At 40.3% G+C, this 18,392-nt stretch overlaps 1 protein-coding gene across 8 annotated transcripts in view; it reads right to left on the bottom strand.

The window, feature by feature from the left end:
* Positions 1-18,392, bottom strand: part of TLN2 (talin 2) — a 446,766-nt gene that overhangs the window by 178,472 nt on the left and 249,902 nt on the right. For all 8 annotated transcript variants that reach the window (XM_057543407.1, XM_057543408.1, XM_057543401.1 and 5 more), the window contains 3 exons: positions 18,224-18,376; positions 16,301-16,443; positions 14,243-14,370 (listed from right to left, as the gene is read on the bottom strand). In XM_057543407.1, coding sequence (XP_057399390.1) covers positions 14,243-14,370; positions 16,301-16,443; positions 18,224-18,376 — 424 coding nt within the window. The remainder of the gene's footprint in view (positions 1-14,242; positions 14,371-16,300; positions 16,444-18,223; positions 18,377-18,392) is intronic.

The raw sequence follows: 18,392 nt of genomic DNA on the forward strand, positions 1-18,392 counted from the left end.
TTATAACAGAAGGATCAGTCTGATCCAAACCCAATGATCAATTTTAAATGAGAGTGGGATAACCACACAGCATATGCCTTCTGACTGATATAACTAACAGGAAGTATACAGTACCACCTAGGAAGTATTCTTGGGAATAGAGAAAAAATAAGTAAATATATAACTGAATATGAATTTCATTAAGAATCTAAATATAAATCTAAGTTTACAAAAAAAGAAAAAAAAAACCCTAATAGTTAAAAAAACTAATAGTTTGAAAAAAGAGAGAGAGAGAGGAACATGGTAAGTGACACTACCAGGATACAATGAGCCAAATCCCATCTTGTAAATATTATAAAAATAACCCAGGTTTTTCACAAATAAATGGCTTGCTGGTACAGGTGAAAAAGATGACACACAGATTAACAGAGTTTTAAGAAACATTTATTACAAAGCTACAGTAACAAAGATAGTATGGTACTGACATAAAAATAGACATATAGGTCAACAGAACAGAACTGAGACTCCAGAAATTAACCCTTATCTTTACAGACAACTGATTTTCAACAAGCGTGCCAAGACACTTCAGTGGGAAAAGAATTGTCTTTTTAACAAACGGTGCTGAGACAATTGGATAACCACATGCAAAACAATGAAGTTGGACCTCCTATCTCACATGACACATAAAAATTAACTCCAAATGGATCACTGACCTAAATGTAAGAACTAAATTAAATCTCTAACTCTTAGAAGAAAATAAAGGAGTAAATTTTTATGACCTTGGGTTAGGCAAAGACTTTTAAAATACAATACTAAAAGCATATGCAGCAAATGAAAATAAAATAAACTGGACTACATCAAAATTTTAAACATTGAACTGCAAAAGAAATCATTAAAAAAGTGAAGACTCAACCCACAGAATGGGAGAAAATACGTGCAAATTATGTATCTGATAAGGACTTGTACCCAGAATATATAAAACCTCTTACAACTAATGATTTTTAAAAAAACAATTAAAAATGGTCATAGGATCTTGAATAGACACTTCCCCAAAGAAGAGATAAAAATGGTCAAAAACATCTGAAAATATTCTCAACACCAGCAGCCATCAGGAAAACACAAAGAAAAACCACAATATCGTACCAGTGCATACCCAGTAGGGCACTACAGTAAAAAAGACAGACAGTAAGGAGTGTTGGCGAGGTTGTGGAGAATTTGGAACCTTCACACACTGCTAGTGGGAATGTAAAATGGCGCAGCTGCTGTGGAAAACAATTTGGTAGTTCCTCAAAAGATTAAACAGCAATTCTACTCCTAGGCATATATCTAGGAAAAGTAAAAACATATGTCCACATAAACATTTGTACATGAATGTTCACAGTAGTATTATTCATAATAGACAAAAGGTGGAAACAACTCAAAGGTCCATCAACTGATGAGTGGATGAATAAAAGGTAGTTTAGCCGTACAATGTAACTTTATTTGGCAATAAAAAGGCATTAAGTATGATACATGCAACAGTATGGAAACACTGTGCTAAGTGAAAGAAGCCCATCACAAAGGACCACAAATTGTATGATTCTATGTATATGAAGCATCCAGAATAGGCAAATCTATAGAGGCAGATAGGACTAGAGGTTGCAAAGGCTGAGGAAGGGAGAGGGGAACCTGGGGAATGACTGTTAATGGACACAGGGCTTATTGTAGGAGAGACACAAATGTTCTAAATTAGATTGTGGTGATGGTTGCACAATCTTGTGAATACACTAAAAAACGCTGAAATACAAATTTTAAATGGGCCAATTGTATGGTATGCAAACTCCATCTCAATAAAGCTGTTTTTTAAAAAAGAAAAACACCAACCACTACAGGCCTTGTTTGGATCCTGGTATTAACAAAGTATAAAATGACATTTTTAATACAATGCAGGGGAGAATTTAACACAGACTGGGTATTAGATGTGATTAAAGAATTGTTGCTAATTTTGTTTGGTATTAGGGTGGATTTGCAGTTAGGTGGGGTTTTAATTATTTAAAAAAAATTTTCATTGTCAGAAAAACATACTGAAGTACTGATAGGCGAAATGGTATGCCGTCTTGGATTTGCTTTCAATACTCCAGCCAAAAAAGGGGGTGGGTCAGGTCCAGGTTCTGGCTACATTATGCGTTGAATCATGATAGCTCTTCAACCTGCAAACTACATATGTAGACAAAAATTCTGAGTATATTTTCTGGAATGTCAGGGATCTAGGTTTGAGCACCACCAGAACACTCTGGCCTAATCAAGAGACCCCCCACATCAGTCTGCAGGAAGGAACCTAAGAAACATCTAGGCAGCAGTCCCTTAGATGTTATGACTACTGTTAAGCAGCTTCAGGGAAAAAAAGGTCTGGTTGAGAGAAGAATGGAAGGCATCAATGTCACAAAAGAGGAAGCTGAGTCACAGAGAGGTCAAGTGACTTAGCTGAGGTCACAGGACTGGATGGGAGCAGGGAGCCTCTGACCTCCAGTCCAAGAGCAGATGCACATGAACACAGGGCTGTTTCAGGCTCCCCCAGGAACACACTTAAAATGATAACCAGGAAGCATCCTGAGGGGGCCACTGCTGTGAGTCTCTGGACAGCAGCTCCTATGCCATCAACAAAGGAGACCTTGCAAAGGTTATCAAAAGCACCCAAAGAGGGCCCCATGCCAAGCCCACTCACAACGATGACTGCTACTAGAACACCAGATGGCAGCATCTGGTGGCCAGGCCGGAATATGTTGGGTATTTATGGCAATAAAGTTCTGTGTGGCCACAAGCTGCCCTCAACTCAAACTCTGCAAACTAACCCTCCCACTCTTTGGTAGGCATTGAACCTCCCACTCTTCAGTAGGTACAGAAACAACTTCCAGAAGCTTGCACCAGAGGTGTGACCCCTGGTGTTGCAAGAAGCGATCTGGGGGGAGTTTAGTGTAAGGTATTTTCAAATAAGAAGTGAGTGTGTGGGTGTGGGTCCGCGTGCACGTGTGGGGTGTATTCTTCCCCAGTAAATTGGACAATGCGCACAGTGTCAGCAAGGGAGCTGAAAGGAGCAGGCAGCCTCCCATTGCTGCCTGCCAGCCGGCGGTTCAGCAGTTCCAGCTCGGTTGTGTTTTTGATTACCAAACCCGAGTATGGAAGGCTCCTAAGCATCTGCGGCAGACATACAAGTGAAATCTGTCGGCTTTCTCTGAGAAAATGGGTCAGATGGGCAAACCTGATTGGAAATTTTTCTCCTAATTAAGCAAGCCCTGACCAAGCAAAGTCCCTTGCACTGCCGCCTTAAACATTCCCACCTTAAAAGGGCAGCCTCCAAACCCTCTGCCGGCCTTGTGCGTATCATTTTTTCGGAGTGCAATAATAACAGATCTCCCGCTTTACTAAGACGGCAGACTAGTCAAAGTTCTCACACTCTGAGATCCATGCAAGGTTGAAATCAGCCAAGAGACTCTTCTCTCAGGAGCTCTACTTTCACTCTGGCCGAGCCAGTTGTATTTCTTCCCCCATCTGTATTTATCTGCATTTGCTCCCCAATCTCGTTGCTGACTGTTTATCACATAACTATGTACTAAACCAATACAGCCCATAAACTGTTAAAATAGTCCAAAAGAGAGCTACTTAACGCTTCCTAATGGTAAATATTTACAAAAAGTTATTGAATTAGATATAAGCGAGACAAATGTAAAATACTGAAAGGAAAACATTGTGAAAATTTAAAAACAGTCTGTCCTCAGAGTGCTTCATGACCATCTTTATATTCTCTTGTAGATGATGTGGTTCATCCAACAAAGATAATGTGGAACCTTAACTAGGTGACCCACACCAGGTGGGTATCAAAAGATTGGCAAATGAATGCTTAAATTGAAAGTTAAAATATAGGGTTTCAGAGAGGTAGTAGCATAGATTCTTTACTTTAATTAACTTTTGGGGATTATCCAAGCAACAGTAAACCATGTTGATAGAGGGTTTTCCACTACTAACGGCTGCCGTTCTATTGAAAGGCAAATAATGTTTCGGGTGTTTTACATGCATAAATAGATTAGTTAAACTCTGACAAAAGCCCTTGGGAGAAAATATTCCAATATTCCAGTTTTTTATATATGGAACAGGAGGTTCAGTGATGCTAAGTAAGTTGCCCACAATCATAGCCAACAACTTAAGCCTCCTCTGTGGGCTCCAGAGACCATGCTCTTAGCTACTGAGCACCCTGGTCTCTCCAGGCTACCCTTTGATCAAAAGACATACCATGTGATCAGTATTTGAGAACTTTCAGACAAAGAGAGGAATAAAATAACAGAAACACCCAATCAGATAACGGTAACAATGACCATAGTGGTGGCAGTCAAATTTTTAGAAATGCCAAGAGGCAGTGAAAAAGGGAAGGGGAATTTAATAAACACATCTAGAGGGAGAGGGTTCTGGATTCAAATGCAGCCATTCACTTAAAACTTCATTTTCTTATAGAAATGTAAGCTGCTTCTGGAAGTTATTCCAAAAGAGGCATTCTAAAGATGTTCTCCGGTCTGAAAATAAGTACACAAGTACATGGGAGGCAGCCATGATTTGAGGAAAGGTTAACTGCTTCTCATCTGTCCCAGAACTGTCACCTAGTAGTCGCACCACCATGGGCAACTCACCACCTCTCTAAGCTGATCTTATCACCTGAAAAGCAGATAGGATTCCTACCTAGGAGTGTTTTTGCTCATATGAACTGAAAACAATGGCTTGCACCCTCATTCCTGGTGAATGAGGGCATCAATATGGACACACAAACAAAGCAGTGAAGAACACATGGTGGAGGAATAAAGGGGAGGGAAGGTACCGAGGTACAGCAAGGACAGTGTCGCCCAAGGGACACTGGAACACCCAGGTTTCCTGAGCCCCATCTTTATGCTCAACCACCAAATGAGTAACAATAACATCTCCAATTTGGTAGCACATAAAGTTCTCAAAGTGTGGTCCCAAGACCAGCAGCATCAGTACTACCTGGGAACATGTTAGACGTGTCAATTTTCAGGCTTTGCCCCAAACCCAATGAATAAGAAGCTCTGGAGGTGAGGCCCAGTAGTATGTTTTAACAAGCCCTTTGGATGAGCCTGACATATGCTAAAGGTGGAGAACCACTGGCCCAGTGGGCCGAAAGCTCAAATGATGAAGTTGGATACACTGACTTTAAATCCAGACTCAAAGATGAAAATGTCTGTGACTTAAGAGTATTGGTCAAGTCCTGGATAACTGAGGTAATGATGTAGGTGGAAGAAAGCACTGGATGAGTTGGAAAACAGTTACAGTGGCAAGAAGTGGAGAGTGAAGAGAGCGTGGGGAAAGCACAGGAAAGGGTCTGAGGGCCTCAGTCACACAGTAGTTCTGTGCTCCTGAACCAATCCCAATGCCCCTTAGTGTAAGGACAGGAAATCGTCCAGAGGCTCAGAGACAGCTCCAGGCTAGATGCATTCAGAGGTTCCTGGTTTGAAAGTTCTGGAGTCTGAAAGTCGTTAGGGAGAGAGACATCAACCTTAGGAGGCTGCTGCTAGGAGGAAACAGTGAAGGCACCACTGAGTGGTCAGCACCACCTCAAACTGCTGAAAGCGCTCCAGGCTGTCAGGGGCACGGGACAGAAGCCAATGATAGAGAAGCTAGTGCATAGGCAGTGGTGAGGAATAGGAGGTAGGACAGAGTTGGTGAGAAACAAAGCTGAAACGCTTGCTTCACTGTTAGTTTGAAAACAGAACCCACAGCCAAATTATTCTGACAAAAAAACGCACAGAACAACTCCAAAGGAGGAATATGTGTCTGAACAGATGCCAAGAGAAAAACTGACTTAAGACTTCCTACTGTGTCAAGAGCTTTGCTTGTTGACAGTAGAATTATCTTGAGTTTGTGGGGAAAAATTTCCAAGTCCACTCTAAATTCTTCCTCAGAGATTCATACCCTGGGTTGCTGTGTTTTCTCAGTGAAATACTTTTGGGGAACACGCCAACAGGACGAGGGGGCTATGGTAATCTAGCAGGAGGGAGGTTTCCTTCACCTGCTAGCTCCCTGCCTGCCTGCACCCAACCACTGGACCATTTCTCCCTGTGACATACAGAGTCACGGAACCTTTCTGTCTGACCTCCAAGGCCCATTAATTTTGCCTTTACCACATGGTATATATCCAACCTCAGTGATCACAAGCTTTTATCACCTCACACATAGACTACTGCAACTGACTTTTTAAAAGACACGTTAACTGTGAAAACATTTGAAATATAAAGAACAGTATATACCTCAATTTACATACCTATCATCAAGGATAAATACATGTTACCATGTGGTCATATTTGCTTTATGATTGCTACCTCTCCTTCTGTTTGTAAAGAACAAATGACAGATTTAGCTGAAGTGCCACACCATCCTTCTTTCTCTCCCTAAGGGTTGTCATTTTCCTGAAGGTAATTTCCACACATATTTTATCATGTTCCTGCATCTCCTTATATCTATAACACAATATATTCTGTTTCTCATTGTATTTTTAAGTTCAATAGATTCATCTTCTAAAACATCTTGTTTCCTCTGTAAAGTACTTTGCTGTTTTCATACATTAAAATTTGTGCCCATCTGCGACTTCCCTGGTGGCTCAGTGGTTAAGAATCCACCTGCCAATGCAGGGGACACAGGTTCGAGTCCTGGTCCAGGAAGATTCCCACATGCCACAGAGCAACTAAGCCCGTGCGCTACAACTACTGAGCCTGTGCTCTACAGCCCACAAGCCACAACTACTGAGCCCGCCGGCCTAGAGCCCGTGCTCTGCAACAAGAGAAGCCACTGCAATGAGAAGCCTACGCACCGCAACGAAGAGTAGCCCCCGCTCGCCGCAACTAGAGAAAGCCCAAGTGCAGCAGAAAAGACTAAACGCAGCCAAAAAAAAAATAATAATAATAATAATAAATTAATTAATTAAAAAATTTGTGCCCATCTGAGAGACATGAAATGCTATCTCCTTATTGATTTTGCATTCTGGATTGCTTATGAGGCTGAATATTCTTCCCTGTCTTTAGAAGTCAGTTGAATTTCCTCTTCTCTCAAGTGTCTATTTGTTATCTTGATCTTTTTTTCTTAGAAGGTCTTATTTCCTTTTTCATATTTTCTGGACATTAATTTGTTCTTGGTAGTATGCACTGCAAATATACAAATTTCTTCTTTCAGTCTGGGGCCTCACTCTTCATTTGGTAATGTCTTTTGCCTAGTATTTTAACTTTCATTAAGGCAAGTTCATCAACCTTTAGAACTCTTAACATCACCCTACATCAATAATGGAGTGTTTTAATTACTGTAGCTCTCTAAGAAATTGGGATAATTGTGTGAGTCCTCTATATATTGTCACACAAATACACACACACACATTTTTATTTTTCACAGTCCTGCAGGTGAATACCATGGTTGTCTGGATCTAGGTGGTAATAAGCTGCCCATATGTATTGATCTTTATTCCAGAGACTTCCTTTCTATTAATAGTTCTAATTAGTTTCTTCATAGATTGAGTGAATTATCTATGTAGATAGACCTATCACCTACAACTAATGACAGTTTCATTTTTCATTTCTTTTTTCTTTCCTTATTGTGTAATTTACTTATTATTTAATATCTGCCTCTCTGAACTAGAATATAAGTTCCATGAGGGTAGGAATGTTTGACTGTGTTTTACACTGCTGTATCCCTAATGTCTAGTGCCTACAGGTAGAAAGACATGTAATAAATTATTTATTGAACAATGAATTTTGCATTCCTGGAGAAACCAGTTACAAATTGCAGTTATGTATAAACACATGTCATGCTGGACTTTATTAATTTACAAATTTTAGGGAAGGCATCTATATTGAGTTTAAAAGTGTTACATGGTCTGTATACAATTTTGCTATCTTAATTCTGCTAGCTCCAAGTTAAGGTGACGAGTTTTGGGTTTTCTTTCTTTTTTTTCCTCTTTCTGTTCTCTGAAATAACCTGAGCCTACTTTTTGTTTTGTTTTTTTTTTGTTTGTTTGTTTGTTTTTTAATTTTTTATTTATTTATTTATGGCTGTGTTGGGTATTCGTTTCTGTGCGAGGGCTTTCTCTAGTTGTGGCAAGCGGGGGCCACTCTTCATCGCGGTGCGCGGGCCTCTCACTATCGCGGCCTCTCTTGTTGCGGAGCACAGGCTCCAGACGCGCAAGCTCAGTGATTGTGGCTCGCTCACGGGCCCAGCTGCTCCGCGGCATGTGGGATCTTCCCAGACCAGGGCTCGAACCTGTGTCCCCTGCATTGGCAGGCAGATTCTCAACCACTGCGCCATCAAGGAAGCCCCTGTTTTGTTGTTTTTTGATTGGTATATTTTAAACCGCTAAGACTATTTCTTTCAAGATCATAGATCCATCCAGATTTTCTAAATATCCATTTTTGTCTATATTTTAAATATTTTGGCTTCAAGTTATCATTTCATTCTCTTATGATTTTTAAAACCCCTATCTGAAGTTCTGTCCCCATTACTAATAATGTTTATTTTTGCCTTTTCTGTTTTATTTGATCAAACTTACCAGAAATTTACATATTTTATTAATTTTTTCAAAGCAGCAGCTTTGGGTGTTGCTGATTCTCTCTATGATTTCTATTTCATTACTTTCTCTTGACTAAAACATTTTCTTTCTTCTATTTTGATCTTGTTCTACTTATCACTCCCTGAGGGAAGTATGTTAAATTATTCCACTAAAAGCATGTATATGAAATTCTCCTTGTAATACTGCCTGCTTTTCCTTTTTATATTTTAAGGTAATGTTAGATGCATACAGGCTCACACCCTGGCGAATTAGCCTTCTATCTTTATAACAACCTTCTTTGTCTCTACTTATGCTTTGTTTGCCTTACAGTCTATGTTTTGTGACACTGCGTATAGCTTCTCTAGCTTTGATTTAACCAGTTTCTTGGTACACCATTTTATGCCTTTAAACTTTCCTGTGCCCTTAAACTTTAAGTATGTCTTCTAGAAATACTATAGAGCTGAACTTTTAAAAAATTTCATCCAATGAGAACCTCTATTAACTGGTAAGTTTGATTTACTTACATTTGCTATGATGCCTAAGATATTTAGAAGTATTTCTCAGATCTTATTTTGTACATTCTATTTACTGTACTTTTTCTGGCTTTGTTTCTGTAAACCACCTTGTACAACTCCTACTGTATTGGACAAGTTGTTGGTATCACTTCTCCATTACCATCCTGCTCCCTATGACACACACACACACACACACACAATCTGGTTTGGAAGTTCTACAATCTATTTCTATTCTTTTAGGCTAGCAATATTTCCCCAACATTTTATTATTAAAAAAATCTGAAACTCACAAAAGTTTAAAAGAATTACAGAGTGAACATTCTATACCCATCACCTAGAGCTATCTAAAATTTTATCACATATACTTGATTTAAGGTCTAAAGTTTATCAGTGTATCTAATATTCTTTGATATAATAAGCCATAGAAGACTTTGACTCTGATCACTTCTTTTAAAATTGAAGTATAGTTGATTTATAAAATTATGTAAATTTCAGGTATACAACAGAGTACACCTTAAAATTTTTAAATTTACAATTTTTAAAGATTGTACTCCATTTACAGTTATTATTAAAGACTGGCTATATTCCCTGTGCTGTACCATATATCCTTGTAGCTTATTTATTACACACATAGTATCAATAGTTTGTACCACTTAATCCTCTACCCCTATCTTGACTCTGATCACTTTGTAAAGTTTTCTACCATGTTTTTAAAGGGCCTAAAGTTAGTCATTATTTTGATAGGTTTCATTGTTGTTGCTGTTTTAAGAGCTCATTCTTTAGATTTACCTTCTATTTTGCCAAATTCTTCCGTCAACATTGCTTCTTGCACTATACTTTTGCCACATTTCTAGAAACAATTCACAGTAGTCCCCAGAGCCTGCAACTTTTGGAATCCTAAATAGATTCCAACCATCCTGCTTTCAAAGTATAGTTAAAGGTTAGACCTTGTTGAAATTACAGGCACGTTTTGGCTCTCCAAAATAACAATTTCATATGCTTATTGCCAAGTAGACTGCATCCTCAAAAACAGCAAAGAATTAATCTACAATATCCCTTGTATCTTCCCTATACCTGGCGTAACAGAACACACATATGAAGTCCTCAGTGAGGTACCACATGGCATGCTTTCTGCAAGCATTTTCTGAACACAGGAGAGCAGAAAGAATATATATTGGTTACTGGATTGTGTTGTTTATACTTCATGCTCCCATCAAATGATAAAATCTCCCTCCCTGGGACTCTTTGGAGATGACCTGAAGAAAAGTGTCATGTACGTAAAGCACACCAGATAGGATTTGGGAGAACTGGCTGTTTCCTGGCTTCCAGCTTCCCTGGTTCTGTTCCTTATTTCTGTCCCTATCTCTCTTGCACCTATTTTCCCCATCTACAGAGCAGATGGGGGACACTAAATAATCCTTAAATCCCTGAAAACTCTGAAAATCTTTTAGTCTCTGCTTTAAATTTTTCTAAATAAACATCTTTACTAAGGTGGTACTGAGTATAGAAACCATTAAAGGGTCTAAAGAAAGGTGAAAAAAATTCTCATAAAAAGGTCCATAGCAACTACCGTATGATCTAGAAATCCCAGTCCTCGGTGTATATCCAAAGAAATTGAAATCAGTGTCTTGAAGAAATAACTGCACGCCCATGTTCACTGCACCGTTATTCACAATAGCCAAGATATGGAAACAACTTAAATGTCCTTTGATGGATGAACAGATAAAGAAAATGCATGGCAGATACATACAATGGAATATCATTCTACCGTAAGAAAAAAGGAAACCCTGCCATTTGTGACAACATAGTTGAACCTGGAGGGCTATATGCTAAGTGACATAAGCCAGACAGAGAATGACCAATCTATATGGTCTCACTTACATGCAGAATTTTTTTTTTAAAGCCTTTTTCATAGAAACAGAAAATAGAATGGTGGTTTCCAGGGTCAGGGTAGGGGAGAGGTGAAAAGGGTAAGGTAGGTCAAAGAGTACAAATGTTTCAATTATAAGAAGAATAAGAATCTAACATACAGCACGGTAACTATAGTTAATAATATGGTATCGTGTACTTAAAAGTTGCCAAGTAGTTAAGCATTCTGACCACACACACACACACACACACACACAAATTAACTATGTAAGGTGATGGATGTGTTATTTTGATCTTGGTAATCATTCTATATGTATCAAATCATCAAGCTGTATACTTTAAAAATATATTAATTGTAGTTGTCAATTATTCCCAATTTTTCCTCAATAAAGTTTTTTTAAAAAGGTCCATAGTATGCTGACTTTGAGCACAAGTGCTGAACAAATTTTCAAAAAATTAAAAGAAATAGAGTCATTAAACATACTTCCATGTACCTCACCCTTAAGCTATGTGACTAAAATCTCTGCCTGGCTTTATCTTCAACCAGGCTCTGTGGCAAAGTCCAACCTTCTTTTTTTTTTTTTTTCCCAACTGAATTGTTCAAAGCCAATAATATATATGAAAGCTAGATGGGGAAAAACAAAGGCTGGCAGACACAGCCCAGCCACAGTCACCAGGGACAGCCCAGGGATATTATCCCTGAACAGTCTCAGACTATCCAACATACAATCAGGGAAATGTGACCTTGCTGTTTTAATTAAGAGGAGACGAACATCCTCAGAAGTTCTACCTGTAGTGTACGTGCAATAATATACACAATTAAACATCTACATTAAATGTAAATCCCTCATTACCTAAACTAGATTTGGTCTAATTAAAGAGAAAATCAAATTCATAAGGAAAAATAATTGCTACCAGGCCCAATAAGCTTGTTTTAATCTGGAATCTGAGTAAGGATACACATACACTAGGGGCATGAGCTCCATACCATAATCTCAGAAACAAGAAAACTGAACACAATTGCTTAACCTTGATGGCCTCACATTAAGAGAAGGAACATCTTTAATGGAGTGTAGGTGTGCAGCATTCGATAGTGCATAAATCGCAGGAGACAGTGTAAGAGCAATACCAGTGCTCTCGCGCTGTCTGTAATCCTTACGCAAGCAGTCGGTGGTGTAACAGTATTCGCTGTGATGTAGTTGTCACAACCAGTGACATAGCAAAGAGACCAAAGAACCTTGCGATCATATTTTTAAGTACTTTCTTAATCTTGCTGCATATTGGGACACCAGTGAAAGAGGCAATTTTGCCCTCCAAGTAGGAATCTGTTTCTAAATCCCAGTGTTAAGGAGTCAGAAGCTACCTGCAGAAAAATTCTATGTCACTGTGAACAAGCCACATCTCCTCTCTCTGCTTCTTCTTCCACATCTGTAGCTTAAAATATACTGCTTTCTCAATTCACAAGGGGGCCCTGGAAATTATCTGTCCAAAAGCTCTAAAGGAAAGGCATGAATGAAATGACCATGGTAGCCTCATTTTTGGCACCCAGTGAATGGCTACATGTGGATCACCTTCTCATCAGGGCCGGATAGGCTCACAGTTACAAAAGCCTAAAACTAAACATTTTATTTTAAAAATTTTGGTTCATAAATCTTCTCTTCATTTTCTCCTATTCTTCATCAGTCACTCAAAGAAACAAACAAAATATGTTTCCTCCCTCCAGGGCTTAATAATTCTTGGTGTTATCAATTTCCATGGCCATAATCCACAGGTTTATGACACAAAATGTATCTGAGGGACCAACTGTGAGGTTAGAATGTGGCAAGGTGAAACTAGTAAAAGCTTGTGTGCATGTGGTTTTCTGAAAGGCGTCTGGGGTGTCAGGACAGACAAAGGCAAGCTTCCGTGACTCCTGCAGGAAGGAAGCCAGACCAACTGGGTAGAATTGGCCCTGAGGAACACTTTGGCCATATGACTCGTTTGGAGACCACAGAGCAAAGTCAATGACAGGACCTGCTCAGAGCCAGTCTCAGTCTCAAGGTCACTGTACGGAATACTGTAGAACAAAGCATCACTTTAGAAAGACTCCCCAGGATTCATTAACGCCAAGGGTAGAGTTTTTTTTTAGTAACAACTCAGTATAGACCCAACAGCGTGAAGCCCAGGCATTCTCTGCCACTAGGAGAGAAGTCAGATTTCCTTTTTACCTTAGGGCACATGCTGGTCCCAACTACTTTCCACCAAAGTGAAAGTGAGGTCAAGGGCCAAATAAGCATTTATGTTATTCTCTCCTCTCAACACACTCAGACACAATACAACAGATGACCTACTCTATGCATCTCACATTGGCATATCTTACAGAAAAGCTGATGCCCACCCACTCCAGTTGGCATTCCTGTCAGGTCCCCACTACAAGCTGCACTCTAGGTGAGAGCATGATATTGACCAGGTTAAGACTTTCTGCAGTGATTTTTTTTTTGGCTCAGCCAAATGTTTCATCTGATCTAGGAAGAAGCAGAAGAGAGAAAGAAAAGGTGGGGAAAAACAGATAAAGGAAAGAAATGTTATATAGACAAAATCCTTGGAAAGCCCAGACCAAACAGAGGGGAAAATGAACTCTGACAAACAGCAGCCTCTGTATGGCTGGGCTTGTCTGCTGGGCATTTCTAGGAAAACCAACCCTAAGGCTCACATTCGGAGGAGCCATGATGAATCTGGAGGGTTAGCTTTCTCTTGAACCCGTAAGTACTGAGCCACAAAAATTACCCCCATCATTTTATAAAAGAGAACCAAAGACCAGATGGAAGAGTAGAGCCAGTATTTAATGTATACATCACATGTGCAGAGCAATGAAGATTTCATAAGATTATAGTAAATAATGTGAAGCTCTCTCTTTTATACTGTTGTTGTAATACTGGAGGCTTAAAAAGAAATTAAACATGACAAAATTTGGTCCAATATGAAGAAGGAATGTTCTAAGGAGCAGGGGTTTCAGAAGATGGGGGAAGTGAGTTTCTCAAGTCCAGAAATACCCTGGACAACACTTTGGAGGGATGCCACGGACCCTCTGGTCCAGAGGAAACCGCATCCTGCCTGAACGTGGAGTAAGTCATCTTCAGTCAACCCAACCCTGAATTTCCAGGCCCCTTGCTTTCCCCGAGGCTCAAAAATTTCATCATATATTGAATCGAGTAAAAGCTAACAATCTCACAATTTACTGAAACTAGGGTGTACACACATTGCATAGCTAGCTCAAAAATAAACAGTGAAGAGAAAAGAAGGCAAAAAAGAAAAACAAAAGGTCATTTACTCTAAGAATCCAGGCTTGTGTTTATGTTCCACATGAGGTCCAAACTGAATCTGGGCTTGAAATCCACCAAACTCACAAGCTTTCTCGAAGGAGACAGGGTGGGAGCCATTCAGGATATCATCCCGAGCCTGCAACACAAGAGGAAGCAAAAAGCATCAGGAGCTTGGAAGGAACAACACATTCTCTCCATTGCCATGTTCCCGCATCCCAGCGTACCCTCTCTGTGGAACAAGGGGAAACATGCCAGCCAAGCCAGAGTGAGGCTTTCAAGACACTGTGGATGATCGTAGCACAGCAGAATTAAGGCAGGGACTTCCCTGATGGCGCAATGGTTAAGAATCCGTCTGCCAGTGCAGGGGACACAGGTTCAATCTCTGGTCCAAGAAGATCCCACATACTGCAGAGTAACCGAGCCTGCGAGCCACAACTACTGGAGCCCATGCGCCTAGAGCCGGTGCTCCGCAACAAGAGAAATCACCGCAATGAGTGGTCCGCACACCGCAACGAAGAGTAGCCCCCGCTTGCCGCAACTACAGAAAGACTGTGCACAGCAATGAAGACCCAACGCAGCCAAAAATAAATAAATAAAGTTATTTATTTAAATAAACAAACAAAAAATGAATTAAGGCAAAGGGAAAACAAGTCCTTGCCCCAAATTGCCTATAGATGGAAGGCATCAGCAATGCCCAGTATATTAAAACTGAAGCTTGAGTGTAATCTAGGGAGGTCGAAGTGATCATGAAAAATACAGAGGCAAAGGGAAATCCTTGTATAATGACCAGATTCGTAGAGGGGGAAACAGAAATGCAATATATTTTTTATGACCCTAAATGATAAAGCTAACAGAAAAATTATCTAGAAGTAAAATCAACGCAATCCCCATCCCAAAATATATAGAGAGAACAGACAAGAACTCAATACTGCAGACATTTGGGGGAAATGATCAGCAAATGCACAGTCCTGGAATCAGGAACCCACTGCACCTGAAGTCCTGTTCCCATTTCCTGACCCCTCACTGCTGTTGCTATTTATTCCTCTTCTTTGTCTTTCCTTTCTCCAGTTAAATGACCCCTAGAGCACTCTCAGATGGACACTCTAACCTATGGCCCTGAGCCTTAAATCAACAACCATTTTCTTATTGCCCTGATATCTCCCTCCCTTCTCGCCTCCCAGCCTATCTCCTCCCAGCCCTCCTTCCATCCACTAACTCAGGGGTCAGCAAACTTTTCCTGTAAAAGGCCAGAGAGTGAATAATTTACACCTCTGGGCCATGTGGTGTCTGTCACAACTACTGAACTCTTTTGTTGGAACATGAGAGCTGCCACGGACAACACGTAGACAATTATGTGATACAGAAGGGGATTTACTAACGTGCAATGCATAAATGAATGGCACGTGGTTTCAATAAAACTTTATTTATAAACACAGGCGACGCTGTGCCCCTGCATTATTTCTATAAGCTGATAGGCAGATAAATAAAAGGAGAGGAAAGGAAAAGAGGATAAGGAAGAATGAAAGAAGTGAGAGAGAGAGAGAGAGAGAGAGAAAGATGTTTTCCTTGAGCCAAAAGAAACCTTTGGGACTGTCTAGTGCAAAGCCCACATCTTACATACTGGGTAACTGCAACTCAGATAATTTGAATGACTCGTCTGAGTTTAAACAATCAGTTAATGGTAAAAACATAAAAGGTTACTGAGAGAGTAGTATCTTTCAGTTAATAAGAAGTACTGATTTTTCTGACCAATAACCATCCTCGTATTCTAGATGCGAGCTAAGAAAGCTGTAGTGCGTGTGAAGTGATGAGCCAGGTAAGTGCCGTGAAGTCAAGCAGAGAGAGACAGTAGTGGCCACGAGGACCCCACCTGGGAGGCCAACAAAGGCCCACCTCTGGATGGCCAGCTCACAGTGGACACCAACCTGTACCACAACCCAACCCGACTGGAAAGTGCATGTCACAGACACGGCGAGAGCCGGAGCCCAGCTCCTGCCCCCCACGAGCCACAGCCAGAGCTTCCGGATAGCTCACCAACCTCAGCGTCTGAGCATTCAATACTGTACCTGAACATAGAGCAAGTTCAGCTGCACGGGGTCTCTCGAGTCCACATTCTGATCAGAGTAAAAGAACTTCCGTCTAAGCAGCAACGTTTCATTTTCATCAACTCCTTGTTCTCTGAATGTTCGGCTGTGATCCAGCCAATTTACTGCAACGCAAGACGACATATGAAAGAACTGTGTCGATTCTTCCTCTTAGTTCAAGGGGATTAGCCAAAACAGCAGTGTGATGCAGACGTGGATTTCTAGGATGCTGATATTCAGTTATAGTTACTTCTTAGATTAGATCTGAGCTTTTTAACTTTGCAAAGTAACTGCACATGTACCATATGACACATGAAAAAGCAAATGAGGGAGAAATCCACAGTGATTCCTCACTTAGTAAAGCCCCAGAAAGAATCCATGTGCCTTCCTTGGGGTGGTGGGTGGGGGGATAAGGAAAACAGTGCTTTATGCCAAGACAGTCAAGTTTGCATTTCCTTTTAAGTCAAGGCTGGTCTTTAGTCTGATCAGGTGAAATAATTTATAAACTCTGAGCATCATGAGTTACTATCTCTGACCTTAAGTAGAAAAGAGGAGGAAAATGAAAGTAATTGGGGCAAGGAGAGGACAGGCCACTAAGGGGTCGGGGAGGGTAGAACCTTGCCCATGGCACACCTGGAATCTCACTCATTTAGAGAACACTTCCCTGATACCTAGGTGCAAAGGGGTGGATCATTCCTCTACATTTCACACAGCTCTCATTCCTACACTCCTCCCCGGGTTTAACAACACACACATTGTGAGCAGGTATTTATTACAAGCCTCAGCTTCGGCACAGGGAATGTGTTGGATGGACCTCATTCCCCACAGTACCTGGAAGAGCATCATGCACAGTATAAAAATCCTCAGGATTTGTCTACTAAGGTCTCATTTGGAAAGAAGTATGCAACTGTAAATCAAATGAGGCGAGAGAGAAAGAGAGAATGGAGAGAGGGTCAGAGGAAATGAAAGCCCCACGGAAGATCAATAAACATAATGACAAGGATGACATCTTCCCAATGCAGCACTGAGAGAAAGAACAATGAAAGAAAGAGGCTGGGAAGGTCTGAGTGAAATGTGCATGAAGTAAGATCCTTGGGGGTGGGGTGGCGTCAGGCAGCCAGGTGCACAAAGCACAGGTCTGGGGGACACATGAGGTATATATACTGGCTTTTCTGTATATTATTAGCTCTGTAGCCATAGAAAAGGACCTTCCTACGATAGAATTATATTACTAATTCATAACCCCTAAGGAAATAATGGATCTAAGTAATGATCATCAATGGCTGTTAACACCACAAAAAAGGAAACAACCAAATTCAACTTCCTAATGGAAGTACACAACACACATAGGAGTCTTTATTTTTAAACACACATACATACACACACACACAAATCTGATCAAGCCTCCAGATCTCAGGAATTAAAAGGGAGAGATAAACATGTTAAATGACACCACAGGTCATCTAACAAAATCCAGGATGTAGAAAATTCTATACAAGTAACAATCTGGTTTCTTCCCCTCAAAAATTGTAAGGCAAAAATAAAAGAGATGGAGGGAAACTCTTGAGACTAAAAGAGTTAAACAACCTATCATCCAATCTTATTTGGGCCCTCGTTCAAACAAACTGTTACAAAAAAATTCTTTAGACAGCAATGGAGAAGATGTGAACACAATGTGTATATTTCACCTTAAGAGATTACTTTTGAGATGTGAAATGGTATTATCATCCCTTTTTTTTTCCCTTAAGGGTCTCTATCTTTTAGTGACACAGGCCAACATGTTTGTAGATAAAATAAAACAAAGGCACAACCACACACCCCTGCCCTGGGTCATACAGATGACGGGAGAGGAGTGAGGCTTGGCTGACCATGTGCCTGCATCACACCTCCTCTTCAGACACTCACGGTCATCATCCGTGTGAAGCTTGGCCTTCAACTTCTCCATCTTCCTCTCGTCTCGTAACAGCGTCCTGTCTTTTTTTAACGTACCCGTTCCTTCTTCTTTCTTTTCTTCAATTGTTTCTTGGATTAAAGAGTATTCTTCATAGTTTGTAATTCCTAAAATTATCAATTA

The sequence above is a fragment of the Balaenoptera acutorostrata genome, chromosome 3, assembly GCF_949987535.1.
Source record: "Balaenoptera acutorostrata chromosome 3, mBalAcu1.1, whole genome shotgun sequence".
Classification (NCBI taxonomy): Eukaryota; Metazoa; Chordata; class Mammalia; order Artiodactyla; family Balaenopteridae; genus Balaenoptera; species Balaenoptera acutorostrata.